This window comes from Lissotriton vulgaris, chromosome 12, assembly GCF_964263255.1.
Source record: "Lissotriton vulgaris chromosome 12, aLisVul1.2, whole genome shotgun sequence".
NCBI classification, from domain to species: domain Eukaryota; kingdom Metazoa; phylum Chordata; class Amphibia; order Caudata; family Salamandridae; genus Lissotriton; species Lissotriton vulgaris.
Window position 1 is genome coordinate 718,752,483 of NC_141700.1, and position 16,788 is coordinate 718,769,270.

At 45.2% G+C, this 16,788-nt stretch overlaps 1 protein-coding gene across 1 annotated transcript in view; it reads left to right on the forward strand.

Moving 5' to 3' along the window:
- The first annotated feature begins 2,181 nt into the window (after window positions 1-2,181).
- LOC147678113 (hydroperoxide isomerase ALOXE3-like) overlaps window positions 2,182-16,788 on the forward strand; it is a 310,576-nt gene continuing 295,969 nt past the window's right edge. Inside the window, exon 1 of the mRNA XM_086945972.1 lies at window positions 2,182-2,419. Within this exon, the coding sequence (XP_086802098.1) occupies window positions 2,273-2,419 (147 nt within the window). The 5' untranslated portion in view covers window positions 2,182-2,272. The remainder of the gene's footprint in view (window positions 2,420-16,788) is intronic.

Genomic DNA, 16,788 nt, shown 5'->3' on the forward strand with positions numbered 1-16,788 from the left:
CCGCCGCTGCTACAGGTAACCGGGGGAGCGGGCAAGAAGTGAACGACCACCATCTGCTGCTTTGAGGGGCTCTGGAAGAAACACATGCAGGGTGCCCCCAGAAAGCCAGTGTACACTCCAGAGTTGCTCCTTTGGTTCCTTCCAGAAAGTGTGACGCTGGCTGCCTTACATGAAAGGCCCATCTGGCCTAAGGCAGACGTCACATCATGGAGATATCTGTTCCACGAAGGAACTTTGCAACCCTTTCATGCTCCACAGGAGACAGCCAAGTTGCGGCTGAGAGTGTTTTTGCTCGAAGCAGCAATGAGTAACCTGCTCCGGGAGAGGTGGAAACTAGAAATTCGCAAGCAGACACCTCGAAACCACTACAAGTGCTATTGAATCACAGTCTTGACACGCACACTGTCACAGTATGATACACAACTATTCTGCACAACACTGTGAAGCCAATGGGACGCCACAGAGAATGGTGGGAGTGAGTGCTAGGCATACATTTATCGGAGGAACAATGGGTGAAATGCCTGGTGATCGTGAAAGGAGTTTCCAGGAATGCCAGACTGTGGTATGTTCAGTGTAACTACCTCCACCACACCCATTTAACCCCCCATAGAATAAACTGACTGTGCCCAGGAACGAAAATAGGGTGTCCTAGATGTAGCGAAGCTGCAGCTGGTTGTTAGCATATAGTGTGTGTCTGCACAGTGATAGTGGGATTCTGGGCCACAATATTGCAATATATAACAAACCTCATTGGACGGTTGATACCTAGGGATGCCTCTCTGTGCCTTTTGGGGTTAATGGCCTGTTTGGAAAAACATAAACATGCCAGGATTTATTGACCTGGCATTGGTGCTTGCTGAGCTGCGCTAAGCAATGGCGTGGAAGGCGGCCATGGCACCCGTAGTGTGCTGCTGGATACATTTTAGTGTTCAGCTTCCTGTGGTACCCACTCTGAACACCCACCCATCACAGGCGTCAGCAGTCAGGTGGCCCTGCAAATAAAAGGGGCCGGGCGCACTTGCCCTGAGCCAGTTACTGTAGCCTACTACTGCGTGTCTGTGGCCATCACTGGTAGTGGGGAACATCGCTTACAACGCATTTTTTACAACGCACTACCATTACATCGCAACCATTACAACGCATACCATTACAACGCATTGCGCTGGGGGGCACTCTAGGATAGGGAATATATTTAATTTACTATCCAACACCTTCCCTGCTATCCACGGGGACTGGAGTTGGAATAGTAAATTAAATAATTCACTATCCAGCGCCTAAAAGCATTATGCGTTGTAAGGCCCAGGGCCCAGAACGCTACAGCGCTGACAGCCTGACACTTAGAGACAGGGTGAGAGATCTCTGCAAATGGGCCCACGCTGAGATCGACGTGAATTCTGGTCCTCCTGAGAAGGGGCACAGAGGCGTGAGCGACGCTGACTGGGCACCTACCAGGAAAAACTGGAAACTGGAAGCTGGATTGGCCACAAACCCTCCCTGATCAGTAGCAACTTGATAGTGTCAGATCAGACATGAAAATGCACGGACCAGGATGGTGGGTCCCCAGATGGGGTCCTTAGCAAGAGGGAGGCTGGCACTATGCAGTAGCACATGACATGGTGTTTGGGTCTATGCTTAAGTGTCACTGGTTTTGTCCCTAACCCAATCCCTCCTACACCGCAGTGACTCGAAGTGTTCCGGTTAGTATTACTCCGGCGGTTATTATGCAGACATACATAATGCATGCTCTACTATTGGTACTTATATATTTATGCTGTAGACTTTTATTGAAACCGGACCGACCCGGATTTGCATGCACTTGTCGCCGAGTGATCTTACCGCGTTGTTTGTTAATGTTATACAAAATTCAAAAAAGAAATATGCAAAAAAACAGTCCATGTTAAAAAAACGTTGGTTTTAATAAATATCTATCAATGCAGTGATATAATTGAATGTACTAAGGGTAAACACTTCCATGTGTTTATTAAAAAAAAAAAAAACATTTTTTGAACGATGGAAAGACTGATATGTTCACGTTTGTTGCACCATTTACAAACAACGCTTAAGGCTCAGCCCCTCCGTCGGGCTCTTAGAGCCATGCCAGCCCTTCGGCTCGGCTTTGCTTGCTAATTTATTGCCGGAGAGAGATCTTTATTCTGCCTCCTTGGGTGGATAGGGGCCGGGTGTTCATAAAGACGCCAGCGCAGCTGCATTCTTCACACAGGCAAGGAATTCAGCCCGAGTGACCCAGGACCGCAGAGCTTCCCTCGAGGACATGGCTGCCTACAAAATACAAGTGGAGACCGGCACGGCCCTCCATGCCAGGACCATGGACTCCATCTCCATCACCCTGGTGGGGTCCCAGGGCGAGGGTGAAAAGCGCCTTCTCGATCACTTTGGCCCTGATTTTATTCCAGGAGCTGTAAGTAGACTGGCGGCTTTGGGCGCGTGCACAGGAGAGGGTGGAGATAGTAAGGTGTATGATTTATCGGCTATCGTTTATTGTTGTCATCCTCATTTATTAGGGGAGTAATGTTCTGCTTCGAAGCGATAGGAACTGAAGCTGAATAGGATGCTATCACAGCGGACCCACTCCAGTTTTTTCATAAATGTGAGGGATGTTGTCCTAGTGCACCGCGCCATTCACACGAAGTGCCTGCGGTCAGGTGCTGTCCCCAGAGTCATCCTAATGGTACTTAGGGCCCTCAGCAAGAGAACGTTTGGGGCACCTTGTTCAGAACAGTTTTAAACTTGACACTCCATTTAAGCTCATTCAAGCCATAGAAACATCGATTACAACGCATGCGTACAACGCATGTCATTACAACACATTTTTTACAATGCAAAATCCATTATAACACATGCAGTTACAATGTATAACCCATTACAACGCATTACCCAAAGTAACTCCCCAGCGGAGTTAGAATAGTAATTGCGTTGTAATGGATTATGCGTTGTAATGACGTGCGTTGTAATGACAAGCGTTGTAATGCATTTTGCGTTGTAAAAAATTTGTTCTAATGAAACGCAATGTAACGTGTCCTATTCCTATTGTGGGGTGAATTGGAAGAGCGAGCAGGACAGAGGTCGAAGTGTAGAGGGAGGCACATGTTAGTGAGATGAGGTTGTGAGAACGGTAGGAAAGAGATGTATTAAAAGACAGGTGAGGTAAAGATAAATAAATGGGGGCAGGAACATGGGGATGACAGAGAGAGTCAAAGGATGCTCTGGTGAAGAATGGAGAGAGACCTGAAACAGGTAACTGAGGCACAGCAAGTGGGGTTAAAGTGAGCGGTGCAGTCTGTGGGGGGAGCTAGAGAGGTGAGAAAGGTGTGGATTTAGTGATTGGTAAAGTAGAGAGCGATGAGATACAACAGCGAACTGGGGGTCGGAGGATGCAACCTGGTCAACCAATGGAGGTCGGGCTAACACTCCAATCAGTGCAGCTTTTGCATCAGCCGCCAGTTACACCCCATATCAGACTTAGAACCTGATTACCATCTTAGCGGACAGCACTACTGCGTCACAAATGTATTGGATGTTCCGTCCGCCAGTAATATTATAATTTCATTATATCCAATGGAACTTGTAATACGACAGTCAGGATATTCGTCAAGTTTATGTTAGAGTATCCCATCTGCCAAGATTGTAATCAGACCCTAATTCTCATGTCAAACTAAGCCTTGATCTGTCAAAAACAGCATAAGGATTCACAAGCATTGTGCTCCCAAACTATAACGAGGCAAGGCACTGCCATGCCTGAGCAAGGGGAGTGCTGGTGTCCTTTCTCGATATGGATACCATCCAGAAAAAAAATGCTCAAGGAAGCGTCAAAACATTTTCTTCATCGTTCTTACAATGCACCCTGAGAAACTGACCATAGAGGTGTTTGCTTTAGGCGCCAGAAGCATGTCTTGTGCCAGAAGCATGTGTCTATTTAGACATAAAATCTATATTCATACTTCAAATACTTGAGATATACCTCAGTGTGCCCATAGGTTATGCACCAGAGAGGCTTTTTTTCTGGTGTAATCTGTCAGAAGAATATTACAGTGTACTACAACAGGGAGTACAACCCCCACATTACTCTTGATTCAACTATTACCTGGGATCAGGAAAGTGTGCAGGCTTTGGAGGACAAAGGCATTGGTCCTTGATCAAACCTGTTGATGGAATATATCATTGTTATCTTTCGGTTCTGTTTAAATAGTGCCTGATAGAAATGGGTTCAAAATACTAAGAAAAAACAAAAGAACATTTTTGTGGATATGCTTCTCGAGGGTTAAGAAAGTGCTTTGCAGATTATAATACAAAACAATATCACTGCCTCTCTATTACACTGCAGCAAGACTCCAATGGGCCCACAGCGTTCCATCACAAGGTTGCACGAATATACCATGGAGCGTGGTTTGCTCACCAACCACAAACAAGCCTTTACAATGCAATGGTTTCGCCTTTGGAAAAGTTAGAGCTATTGGCATTGTAAATGACAAAATATGTATTTATGTATTGGTTTTGAAAACAGATAAATAAATGGCATTGTCATTTACATTGCCATTAGCTTAATCTCTCGCAAATGTGAGACCTATTGTACCCTACGGACGAGCTCAGCAGACAGCAATTACTACCACACACACACACCCTGAGCCACACACACACACACACATACCCAGAGCCACACACACACACACACCCAGAGCCACACACACACACCCAGAGCCACACACACACACACCCAGAGCCACACACACACACCCAGAGCCCCACACACACACCCAGATCCACACACACAGAGCCACACACAAACACACACAGAGCCACATACACACACACACCCAGAGCCACACACACACACACCCAGAGCCACACACACACACACCCAGAGCCACACACACACACCCAGAGCCACACACACACCCACACCCAGAGCCACACACACCCAGAGCCACACACACACACACCCAGAGCCACACACACACACACACCCAGAGCCACACACACACACACCCAGAGCCACACACACACACCCACCCAGAGCCACACACACACACACCCACCCAGAGCCACACACACACCCACCCAGACACACACACACACACTCACACCCAGAGCCACACACACACACACACCCAGAGCCACACACACACCCACCCCGAGCCACACACACACACCCACCCAGAGCCACACACACGCACCCACCCAGAGCCACACACACACACCCAGAGCCACACACACCCACCCAGAGCCACACCCATCCACCCAGAGCCACACACACACTCAGGAGAGCAAGCACAGCGAGGGGGCAGGGAAGCAAGCACAGCGAGGGTGCAGGGAACTAAAAGTAAAATACTAAAAATAAAATATTCCATGTCGCAATTAAAGTTACCATCACCCAGTCACTGGTTAATGACTGTAAAAACATCATCATTACCTATGTACCAAAGGGAGGAGTAAAGAACCTCAGGATGCCCTTCAGTGTAAAAGTCTTCATTGGCTTAGGGTGCAGGTGGGCCTTACTTGTGTTTGAGCCAGCAGGCTCTAAAGCAACTATGCCCAGATGTGGGAGTCCCTCCTCGGGGGACTCGATACCAACCATGCCGAGGTGGAGCCCTTGTGGGCTTTAAATCAGAAATGCCCCTGGGAGCCTCTCAGGCTCTCACTCAATTATGCCCCTTTAGCCTCTCGTGGGCTCTCGCAACAAATGTGGGCCAGGAGCCTCTTGGGCTCGGTAATAAAAATGCCCCCTGGGACCCTTGTGGGTCCGGCACAAATGCTTCCGCTCGTTGGAGTCCCGCTCGCGCTAGAGTCCCCCGCCTGGGGACCCGAAGAAACAACTGCGGTGCTGAGCCTCTCGGGGCTCTAGAAACAAGAATGCCCCGCAACCGTGGGAGCGGCCCGCTATCAAGTGGGGCCGCTTGAGGTGAAGGCACCGGCGGAGTGCCACCTGACTCCCTTTCCCCCCTAGCCGGCTTCGACTCACCGGCTTCCATGGGGGGGGGGGGGAATCCTCTCTCCTTGCCCCGGTCCCGCTCCGATCGGGTCACTCTGCTGCTGGCATGCAGGACTCTCTGGCTGCCGGTCTGCTTCCTTCGCCGGCCTCTCGCTGGGGCCCTCCTCTCGCTGGGGGAGCCTCAGAGAGAGACCCTGGCTACACTCCGGTGGTGGAGGAGCGCGGGGTAGGCTCCCGTGGACTTCCTGCCTTTCTCTTGGCCAATAGCTTTCTCCCAGCCGGGGGAAGCGGAAATGGAGCCTGCGAGGCTCTTCTCTCTGTCCCGGCCGGCCCGCCCACCGTCAGGCGCGGCGCCGGCTTCAGCTTTTTTCCTCGTCCTTCGTGGCAAGACGGGCAATCGCAGCACGCATTTTTGCACTTACCTGATGACAAAAGATCAGCGAGAAGGCATCGGACTGGGAGTGGGGTGGAAGGAACGGGGAGAAATGCAGCGGCTGCGTGATCAGCGAGAAGGCATCGGACTGGGAGGGGGGTGGAAGGAACGGGGAGAAATGCAGCGGCTGCATGTCCTCGGCTCTGGCAGGGCAGGGAGAGGCTGCAGGAGGTTCCTGACGAGAAAGGAGCATTACGTGAACCCACCCGCTCGCCCTAGCTCCTAGAAAATAATGGCGGCCGCAAACATCCTGGGGGAAAAAAATAAGACAACACCCACCGCCGCAATGACGGCAACAAAGAGTGGAGAGGGAAAAAAATCGCCTGAACGCCCACGAATCGCTTCGGACAATAACGGACGCCTGTCTCTTCCAATGGCTAGCCTCCATTTATGGAGCTAGCCAATGGAAGACAGAGGCGGGACAAAGCCACATACTGTGTTCTCAAAAGATTTCGCCTGCGCGAACGCTGCTGCGCAGCAGACGCCAGGCGAAACCTAACAAGACCGTAGCCAACGCACTTCGACTCAAACAGGGGCAATGGTAGTAAAACATTTCTATCACAGTTCATTAAGATCCTTCTCCGTAATTTAATTCGGTCCCTCACTCTATCTAGGAGGGCCAGTTGGACCTCTTATATTTTAAAAGGACCAACAAGGTGAATGTTTCCTGTTTGAGTTGCTACTTATTGTGCCATTTCAAGTAGGTAATGTCGCTGTGGACAAGGGTTTATTAGCCCATGTATATCTTTGTTCAGTGTAAGAACCGCTCCCGCCACGTAGCCACTTGAAATAGCTCAATAAGAAGCAACTCAAACAGGAAATATTCACCTTGTCTTTGTTGTATATGTATAGGATCTATATCCGTGGCGGTTTGAAGGGTATTGAGACTGATTATGTGCACCTACATATATTGAGAAGAAGAAAAAAATTGGACATTGAGACAGCTGCATTTGTAATTACCCTATACCCCATGGTTTTTTGTCTTTTGACCTTTACTTGTGGCTCACTGGTCAACAGTAGCACTGGACTGCTGTTTACTGGTCTACGTACCAACGTTAGAAAGAGGTTAAATAAACAGCAATTTATTTAAAGGTTAATTATAGTTGATGGAAGAAAGTTGGGTGCCTTGCACCATTTAACTTTAGGAACACTATTTTTAAATATATCTTGCAGCAATAAAAGTCAAAATATGATCAAGTTAAAAAAAATTCTAAAAGTGTATTCAATATGTAGAACAATTTCACCTTAGTACATCAGATATCAGTACACAGGTTTTTTTTGTTGTTTTTTTCAAAGGATTTTCAATATGAATTAATTCTCGCCCCCTCCCTACCTCGACAACAATGTCTATAGTGGACTAAGAGGCAAGTCAGTTATCTGCACCCTGTGGGTGGCCTGGGTTCCTATTGTACATTGACAACGCAATAGTTTAATAAATCAAACAGGAGATTTTGCACAGCGCACACACCCTTAAGTCATGTATTTCAAGGTCCTCATAAGTGATAATGAAAAGAAAAAGAAAAAAAAGAGGGGGGCGAGGCCTGACCGCCTCTACTTGCATACATTCGGCCCTCGGTCACACCCAGGTGCCAAAAACTGGTCTGTTTGTGAAGCTTCTACTGTACTTTAAAATACTGTAATTAACAGTACACTTACCTTGCCACAGAAGGATTTAGCATGTTGACTGATTTCAATTTTCTTCACCATTTTTCTGAGTGAGGCTCCATAACGGTTACCATATTTACCCACAATCTCGACCTTCTTGGTGCGCTTGGTTTAAAGATAAAAATGCATGCACATTACTCTAGGACCACAGAGGTTCACAATAGTACAGATTCAATGTATTCGGGTTGGGTCACAAATTAGCGTGGCCAAGCGACGCACAATCGCTTTGAGAGAGTGCAGAGAATCTAAACAAAGTAAATACTGGGACTCGTACAATGGGGTAATTTGTCAAATAACCCGGAATTTTTAAACTTTGATAACCAAAACGATATCAATACAGTTTGCGAACATGAAACGGGGGGAAAATTTGAAGAGACATTACAACAACTACTACTAGCCAAAGACGACAATAAGCAGGCAGAGAGGTTTGAGTAGACCAAGCGCAGCAGTGCTATTTTTTGGGAGCATAGCCGTACACCGTATCAAAAGGGATAACTTCTCTATGGTCGAGTGTCCAAGGAAGAGAAACTGTTGCAAATTGGCATCTATTAATTCACAAATTACAGCAGAACCAGGATATAGGAGCTACAAAACTCAGACGTCCAATGCCCAGCTGACCCTGTGAACCACGTCACCTGTCACACTGTCAGATCAGCAAGAAAAACAGTTGGCTTAAAATTTTTAAAGTGAATATGGAGTAATGAGGTTCACGCCTCGATATCCAAAACACTTCTGTGAGGTGGAACCTGACATTTGACAATAGACCGACCCAGCGTTTCCTACCGTAAACAATGTGCCGCTACCTGCCAGGGGATCATTCAATCGAACCACTCAGCACGGATCGCACAAGCCTCCCAACAATTCCTGTCACTTCAAAGTTACCTACAACAGAAAACACTGCTTCGAGATCCATCTAGTTCTCAACACATCCCATCCTATGCTGCCTGACGAAGGAGATACTTTCTGACCAACCAACTGCACCTTCAATAATGTACACTACCGCCCATACAAAGAGGGTGAGCACACTTGTTTTTATGAATCATAACAGACAATAGAAAGAGAGTACCATGCCCTGTTGGTAACTTAAGCACTTCAAACACTGTTCAATAAAAGGATATTTACCAGCACCAACAAATCCAGACTTTGCTTTATCACTTTTAGTGGAGCACTATGTATCCCACTACTTCTAGGCGGAAGTATTCACCGAGAGATTCAAAAGCTCCACGAAAAAACATTATTCCCATTAATATTACTATTCTGTGTGGTTATTGGTTGCCTTATTAGGAATACCGCTAATTGTGAAATAAACACCAACTTCGCCAATTAAACAATCGCTCTAGTGTAACAGTAGTACATCACTTTCAAGAGAACGACAGTCAAGAGATTTAAAGCTTTACAATTAGGCCGGAGCAAAATTCTCTGTTATGCCTGTGTAATCATGCAGTATGTAAAATGTAAGAAATTATACTATGTAGCGTAATAATGTGTTGGTGACAAACTGGTGACAAACTTTTAGCACAGCTACAACCAGGTCAGTGCAGTGGTTATCCACAGCACGTGTGGTGCGGAGACACTGTTCAGTGCAAAAAACCATCCTTGCATCCAAAATATACACAAGGACACATTTCACACTAAAATATGGGGCGAATTACCATTTCACACACATTTTTGCAGAATGACTTGAAAGCGAATTATACGAGTTTCGTACATCCCCATGCACACTGCACACTATTTACCTTTTCAATGCATTACTTAGCTAAAATGCAGAACTCATTTTTATAACAAGCAACGTATTAACAGTGGCAGAAATGTTGTAGTATTCACAATATATACATTGACATTGCTGGCAACAGTTTATACAAACGTGCTAATAGTGAAGCACTGTAAATGTGCGACAGAATTACATAATTTGTGTCTGCATACATAAACATCCGGTGTTTGTACTCGAACGTCAAAGTATGGTCAAGTTGACGCATGCGCACGTGCAGAGAACTGGGAGATCGGGTCCCTGAGTCAGGATTCAAAGTTTGTGAACTTTATCTGTCTGGCGTGAGCCTCAGTGATCACCAAAGTAATATCATGAGTGCAGCCCAGCCTGCAACGAAACACCTAATGATCCCAGTATCTACGCGGTGCATACTGGCTGGTGCATGACTGTGCGTACTCTGAGAATGTATGGCCAGTGCCTAATAATGATGTTGACAGTTGAACAGATATCTCAGTGTCCACAAAGTAAACTGTGTTGATGATCATGTCTTGGATTGGGCTTTATCAGTTACCGTTTTGTTAGTGCACATTACACGTGAACAAGACTTCAGAGGAAGTTGAAACGTGCCATTTTAATAAACACATTTGCGAAAGACTTAACTTATGCGGAGTTGTGCATGTTCTGAGAGCACACGATATCTGTAAGGTTTGTGGATTGAAGAGCTGGTGTGCTCTGCCGGCGTGTGGGCCACTTCTCTGGGGTCCCCGCGGTCTGGGAGGAGCAAGAACAATTGGATTCAAAGTGAGGACCGCATCTGGACCGGCCACGCTTATCCAGCAAGTGAGAGAACAAGAGGAACTGCGATCGAGACACTGCAGGTACCCTTAAGGTAAGCCTGAGTCCATCTGTCTCCCCTTGTGTGGGGAGGTTGTGTTTTCCATCAGAGGGTGCGTTACATTCCCACTTCCCAGCGTCAGGACGGGCTGCGGGTCGACCCCTGGGTATGCAGTGAAGGAAGCAACCCCCACAGCGGGGGTAGCATAGGAAAACAGTGATTGCGTCTCCATAGTACGTTGCTCTCAGCTTGTGAGTGCCACTCATGTGATCTGGGCACTCCGATATATGGCAGGAAGAACCTGTTATTCACAGGGAAACTGCAAACTCTGCTATTGAATTGACACTCTGTGAGGTGTGAGCGCACCATGGAAGAGAAAGAAGAGAGAAGAGCAGCTGCTTGTGTTATCTTTACTAGAAAACCGAGACCAAGTACCATAACAGAAAATAGAACTGCCTTGGTTCAACCAACTAAAGAAAAACTTCGAAAATTGGAACAAGAAACAACGGCACAAACAGGGGGGCAGGGGCACGAAGAACAGCACAAACAGGGGGGCAGAGGCTTACCTCATGTCCTCGGTAGACACTGCTCGGAAAGCACAGCATCCGGTAGGGATTCGGGGGCGTGCTCTCCCCTTCTCATTGGCTGGAAGGTAAAATTCCAGCCAATGGGAAGAGGAGAGGGTGGGACTTAAAAAAAGACACGGAAACGCCCCCGAATCGCATCCTGACCGGGAAAGAGTAATTGACCAGGATGTCTTCCAATGGCTAGCCTCCATTTATGGAGCTAGCCAATGGAAGACAGAGGCGGGACAAAGCCCCATACTGTAGGATCATAAGATTTCGCCTGGGCGAGCACTGCTTCGCAGTGCTACGGCCAGGCGAAACCTAAAAAACGAAAGTCATCTGTTTTTCATCACACAGGCAGCAAAAAATCAAATGGCACGCATAAGGAAACATCATAGAGCAAAGTGTAACCTACAAGTACCTAGGAGTAGTGGTAGACTCAAGGTTGTCACTAGAAGATCACTTACTATATAGAAAATCCCATGCTATCAAACTACGCTTCGCCTTAAATTTATTAAAAACAAAATTGAAGTGCCCCTCCAATTCATACCTGCTAAAAGTAATCGCAGCCAAATTTCTCACGTACGCTCTGAATTATTCAGAGGGCAAGAAGCAAACTTCCTGAATCTACAACAATCAGAGTTATTCAAATACATCTTTCAGATCCCAAAGTTTGTATCACAAGCGCAAGTACGCCTGGAATTTGGGTTATCAAACCAACACCCAGTAAGACAAGCAGCAATACTAAAAATTTGTTGGAAGTTAAAAGCAGCACAAGAAGATTATCTGATGGGGCATTGTTGGTTCGAAATAAAGAATCAAACAAAAGGAAAAAACGCCTGGAATACAGTCTTAGAAGAAGCTCTGACATACCTGAAAATGCAAGAAGCATAAAACACTAATTATACCTTTGTTGCTTTAAAAAAAAGGGCCAATAATGCGGCAAAATAAAAAGCCTGGACTACCGATAAAGCCGCATTAGCAAAGAAAAAACACGGTTGGACGGTATCAGCTACATACGAGAGATGCTCACCACAACCATATCTAGTTAACCACATCTCAACCGCGACTCAACAACTGCTACTCCGAACCCGAATGGAGGCCTTTATCTCAAAAGATCAGGTTCCAGCTTGGAAACAAACATGGTCAACATCATTCTGCAGACTCTGCGGTCAAGCAGAAGAGACTTTGACCCACCTACTGTGTATTTGCCCATCATTGAACAATCTGAGACGTTTTTATCTATTACATGAATTTCGTACATTTCAAATTAGATTATGTCGCCCAGCAGTCATGTTAGCATTGAACAGCCAACTGTTACAGGTAGCATGCAGGGCCACTAGATTTCTACAGAAAGTTAGCATCTTAATGCAGAAAACAGAAAAACAGTGTATGAAATCTAATGTTCAAAAACAACAGTTAGAACCTAAGATAACTTCAATTTCTTCCTTAATATTGACTGTGTATCTTTTTACTTTTTAAATGCCAATTGGAAGATTTTAGCACACAAAATTGTAACGGTTTTAATTAACTATATACAATAGAATTTACTTACTTACTCTATTACATTGTGGTGCAATCCAGCATTCTTTATCTTTTGAAGTTAATGTGGTAAAGCACCCCTGCTGTGTATTAGTAAATGTGGTTTTCTGATAACAGAGCCTTTCGTCCGTCTTAATCAGCTACTTTGAGTAGCTCCTCTGGCTAGTAGGTTCTAGTGGTGTAGCGTTCTAATCTAGGACCCTGATCGATACTGTGACCTTATGCCCCTATTCGGCTATAAATCCATTTATTCCCTACATTGGCATAACCGTTCAAGTGCAATATTCAGAAACTCGTCTTTGCCCTCACACGAACAGAGCCACATTTCAGAAACGCTTTCTCTGCCACTTCCTTTGAAACCAATTAGTGCAATGACATAGCAGAAGTTACTATCTAAGATTCCTAGATTAACACTCCGAGTTCTTTAACAAGATAAAAACTCAGCAACCTGGAAATCCTGCTATGTTTTGATTAGTAATAGAACTCTAATGAGCACTGATAGACGATCACTTCCTACTGACATCTTTATTGACGTCTTATGTCCAAAAACTTACGTCAAACAAGGCACCTTTCAGGTATAAATATTACCAACGTTGCCTTAAGCAAACGCTGTCTCGCTGCTGCTGAAGCTGCTGTTCTGCTGATGATACCATAGCTGCTATCGCTACTGCTATCGCTGCTAACTAGCGAACAATGGTGTGGTGAACTTAGGAGCTGAACAGCCGTCCCCCTGCAAGAGCCCAGCAGATGCAAGCTGCCCGCGGTTGCTGCCCCTCCTCCTCCTCGACGCGCTGAGAGAGACGCTGTCTTTTCTCCTGCAGAGAAATCCAGCTCCGGCGTTTCTAGTCTACCCTTGCGGGTGACTGGGATATCGACACCCTGAAGGAGATACCAGACCTCCATCATTCTATTCCAGAGGTATGGTGTTGACTAAACCCTTAAGAGAGAATTCTTGAAGCAAACCTTGGCAAAACCAACTTAACTTAAAGCTACTTACTTACTCCCCTCCCAAGTATTAGGCTTAGGTCAGGTGCACTGGGGTAGGCGTAGTTAGAAGCACCAGTTGAGTATTTTAGCCTAATGTATATATGAATGTATATATGTTTTATTCATTTTAAACCATTGTATGGCTAAGAAACCATATCAATGCTTTTACAGTATTATTTCGCAATACTCATCTTACTGTACGTACTTTTTATAATAACAAGTCTTGCAATTGTGGCAATTAATTTCTCTTGTACGAGAAGAAAGACTGTTCAATAAATGTTACCCTTTATTGACAACGCCCGTCTCTCTATTCTCTACATATTGTGAAAGTAAACTGCACAACCACTCACTGAGTAAAATAACTGTCTATTGTTTCACACGACCCTAGAGATTGACTCTTGATCTGAGGAGCAAAGTTGTCATGTTGCACGGTTGTTGGAAAACTGAATCCCTTCTTGGTTGTGCCAGGGAAGCTGATCAGTAAATTCAGACCGAAAATAACAAAAACTGAATCAGTGAAGTACTGTTCGGCTCAGAGAGCTGAAATCAGATCTTTAAAGATGACGCTCGAAAATGCAGAACGTGAATTCCCGACACTTAAGGTGTGCGATTCTCATTTATGCGTCAACTCTTACAATAATAAGTTGCAGAGCTGGATTGAAAACGATTACAAAGATGACACAGGTGCCACAATAAAGCATAAATTGCTCTGGAAACAGGTAGCTCTTTTACAGAAAGAACTACAAAAGACTCACGTGATACACGCACAGAGTCTTCAACGTGATGGCGTTCACGTTGCAGGGAATTCATAGGCTAACACAGCCACAGCGGAAGCAACTAAACCGCCTTCCGTAGCCACAAAAAAGCGTTCAGAAAAATACATAGACGGGGAAACCACGCTGGCAGTAAAAACGACCATAAAAGGCGACTGCGCAGCACTACCCGTAAACTATCCACTCAATTATGTATGTATGTATCGATGCATACGTAATCGATGCAAACTCCGTTCCTTTTGCTCGAATCCCTGGAGTGGGGGATAGGGTAATTTCAAACAGGGACCGGAGGGGCTTCCTATTACAGGAAGCACACATGGGATTGGGTCTGAGACACCAAACAATCAGGGACTCTCTGAGAAAATTAGAATCAGAGTACTGGTGGCCGGAAATGTGTGAAGGCATTCATGAGTTTGCAAAAAACTGTGAAGAATGCAACAGAGATCGCAGTGGAGAACCGGCCAGTGTAGTGTCAGAAGCCCTAATAAAAAGCAATAGGCAATTTATTTGCGCAATCAAAAAAGAGAAACGCGTCCCATTGTACATCATTAAGGCTAAACACACATAAAAAAATGTGGCCTCCAGTGCTCGGCTGACGCCAGAACGGTTATAAAAGATCTGTGAGTCTTTATCGGCACATACGCAGTTGCCATGTTCCATTCTGACCAGGGTCCTGCTTTTAGCTCTCGCGCTTATAAGGAGGCCATGGCCAGCATGGGAATGGGGTTGCGGTATTCTTGTCCGTCACACCCCGAAGGGAATAGTGTGGTAGAAAGAAAAAACCGAGACATAAAGCGATCTATAACAGCGAAGGTATTAGGTTTAGGCGCTAGGTGGGTCAAACATCTAATAAGTGTCCAAATCAGTCTTAATAACTTGCCAAGAAATTCTCTAAAAGGTTTCAGCCCATACGAACTATTGTTCGGAATTAGAATGAGAGTTCAGGACTTAGATAGTCAAGTATCAGTGGAACAAGATAAGAAAACAGACTTTGATATCAAAGATCGTTTGGCTGTTTTACAGGACTTGAATCAAACAAGAAAATCCTTAAGCAACATAAAGTTAAAGCAACAGCCAGCTACCACTGACAAGGCACCACAAGCAACAGCCCCAGCAAGGCCTGTCTGGATTCCAAAGATTGGGGATCTAGTCAGAGAAAAAATAGCGGTGAAGAAGGAATTTGGGCCTTCTTACAGAAAAGCAGTACCTGTCTTGGCAGTCACCGGAACAAGATCAGTTGTACTACCGCCCCTTGCTGGTAAAAAGGAGAACAGAGTTGTATCTATCGACCTGGTAAAACCACAAGCATGTGGCCTATAATCAACAGTAGGCCCAGTGGACTCCCAAGAAACAACAGAATACCCAAACTTGCAACAATCCAAGAGGTTCAAACTGAAAGACTAATCACATTCGATCAGCCTGCAGTGCACAGAGAAGGACTATGCAATAATGCCATGGAACTCGTGCCTCTTGAGACACAGATTGAAACAGTTCGTCAAGAAACAACCGTCTACAATAATGTGGCATCAGAAAGTGCTACCGAAAGACAGATTGAAAGAACAATCCCAACAATTGACAGAACTGCCTCTGGTTATTTCATCAACTTCGACAACTTTTCCTAGGATCAAAGCAACCCCGAAGTGATGCCAGAAAAAAAAAGACTTTTAAAGAAAAAGCAAGGGAACTCTTTCATCAACTGAAGGAAATCTACCTTATTTCCCCTTGGTTAGAGTTCTGGACAGCCTAGAAATGTTTTTTAGTATAATCAATGGGAACATTGTGCTACACCACCTAAAAGCAGTTCTAAAACATTCTTTGAGAAATTCAAGTACTTCTCAGGGTTTAACACCAGTGATGCAGAAACGTTTTATTACAAACTGTTAGATAAAACAGGATGGAAAACAATGCTGACAAACACTAAATTAATATATTCAGAAGCATTTTATGAAAAAATGATGACATTTGGTTTTGATTATTGGAAAAATAACATTGAAACAAAAACCATTTGGGGTACGAAAGATTGGCAGGTACAAGGCCTAGAAGCACTATTCAGAACCTGCAAGATACCAGAACAAATGATGTTTTTAAATGACACAATTCATCAAACATCCTGTCTTGGCCTAGCTAAGATTAAAGACCTAAACAAACCGTCTATTCCGAAGCCAATACCTGAAAATGCAACAACAGATATTGAGATAGACGTAACCTAAAATTTTACATTTTAACAGAACACATCCTGATTGGAAAAAGTGGTTAATCTGGCCTACTGACACAAACAACTGTCAAGATAGATTCCTGAATAAAACACAGGGGTTAAAAATGACCAGACAAG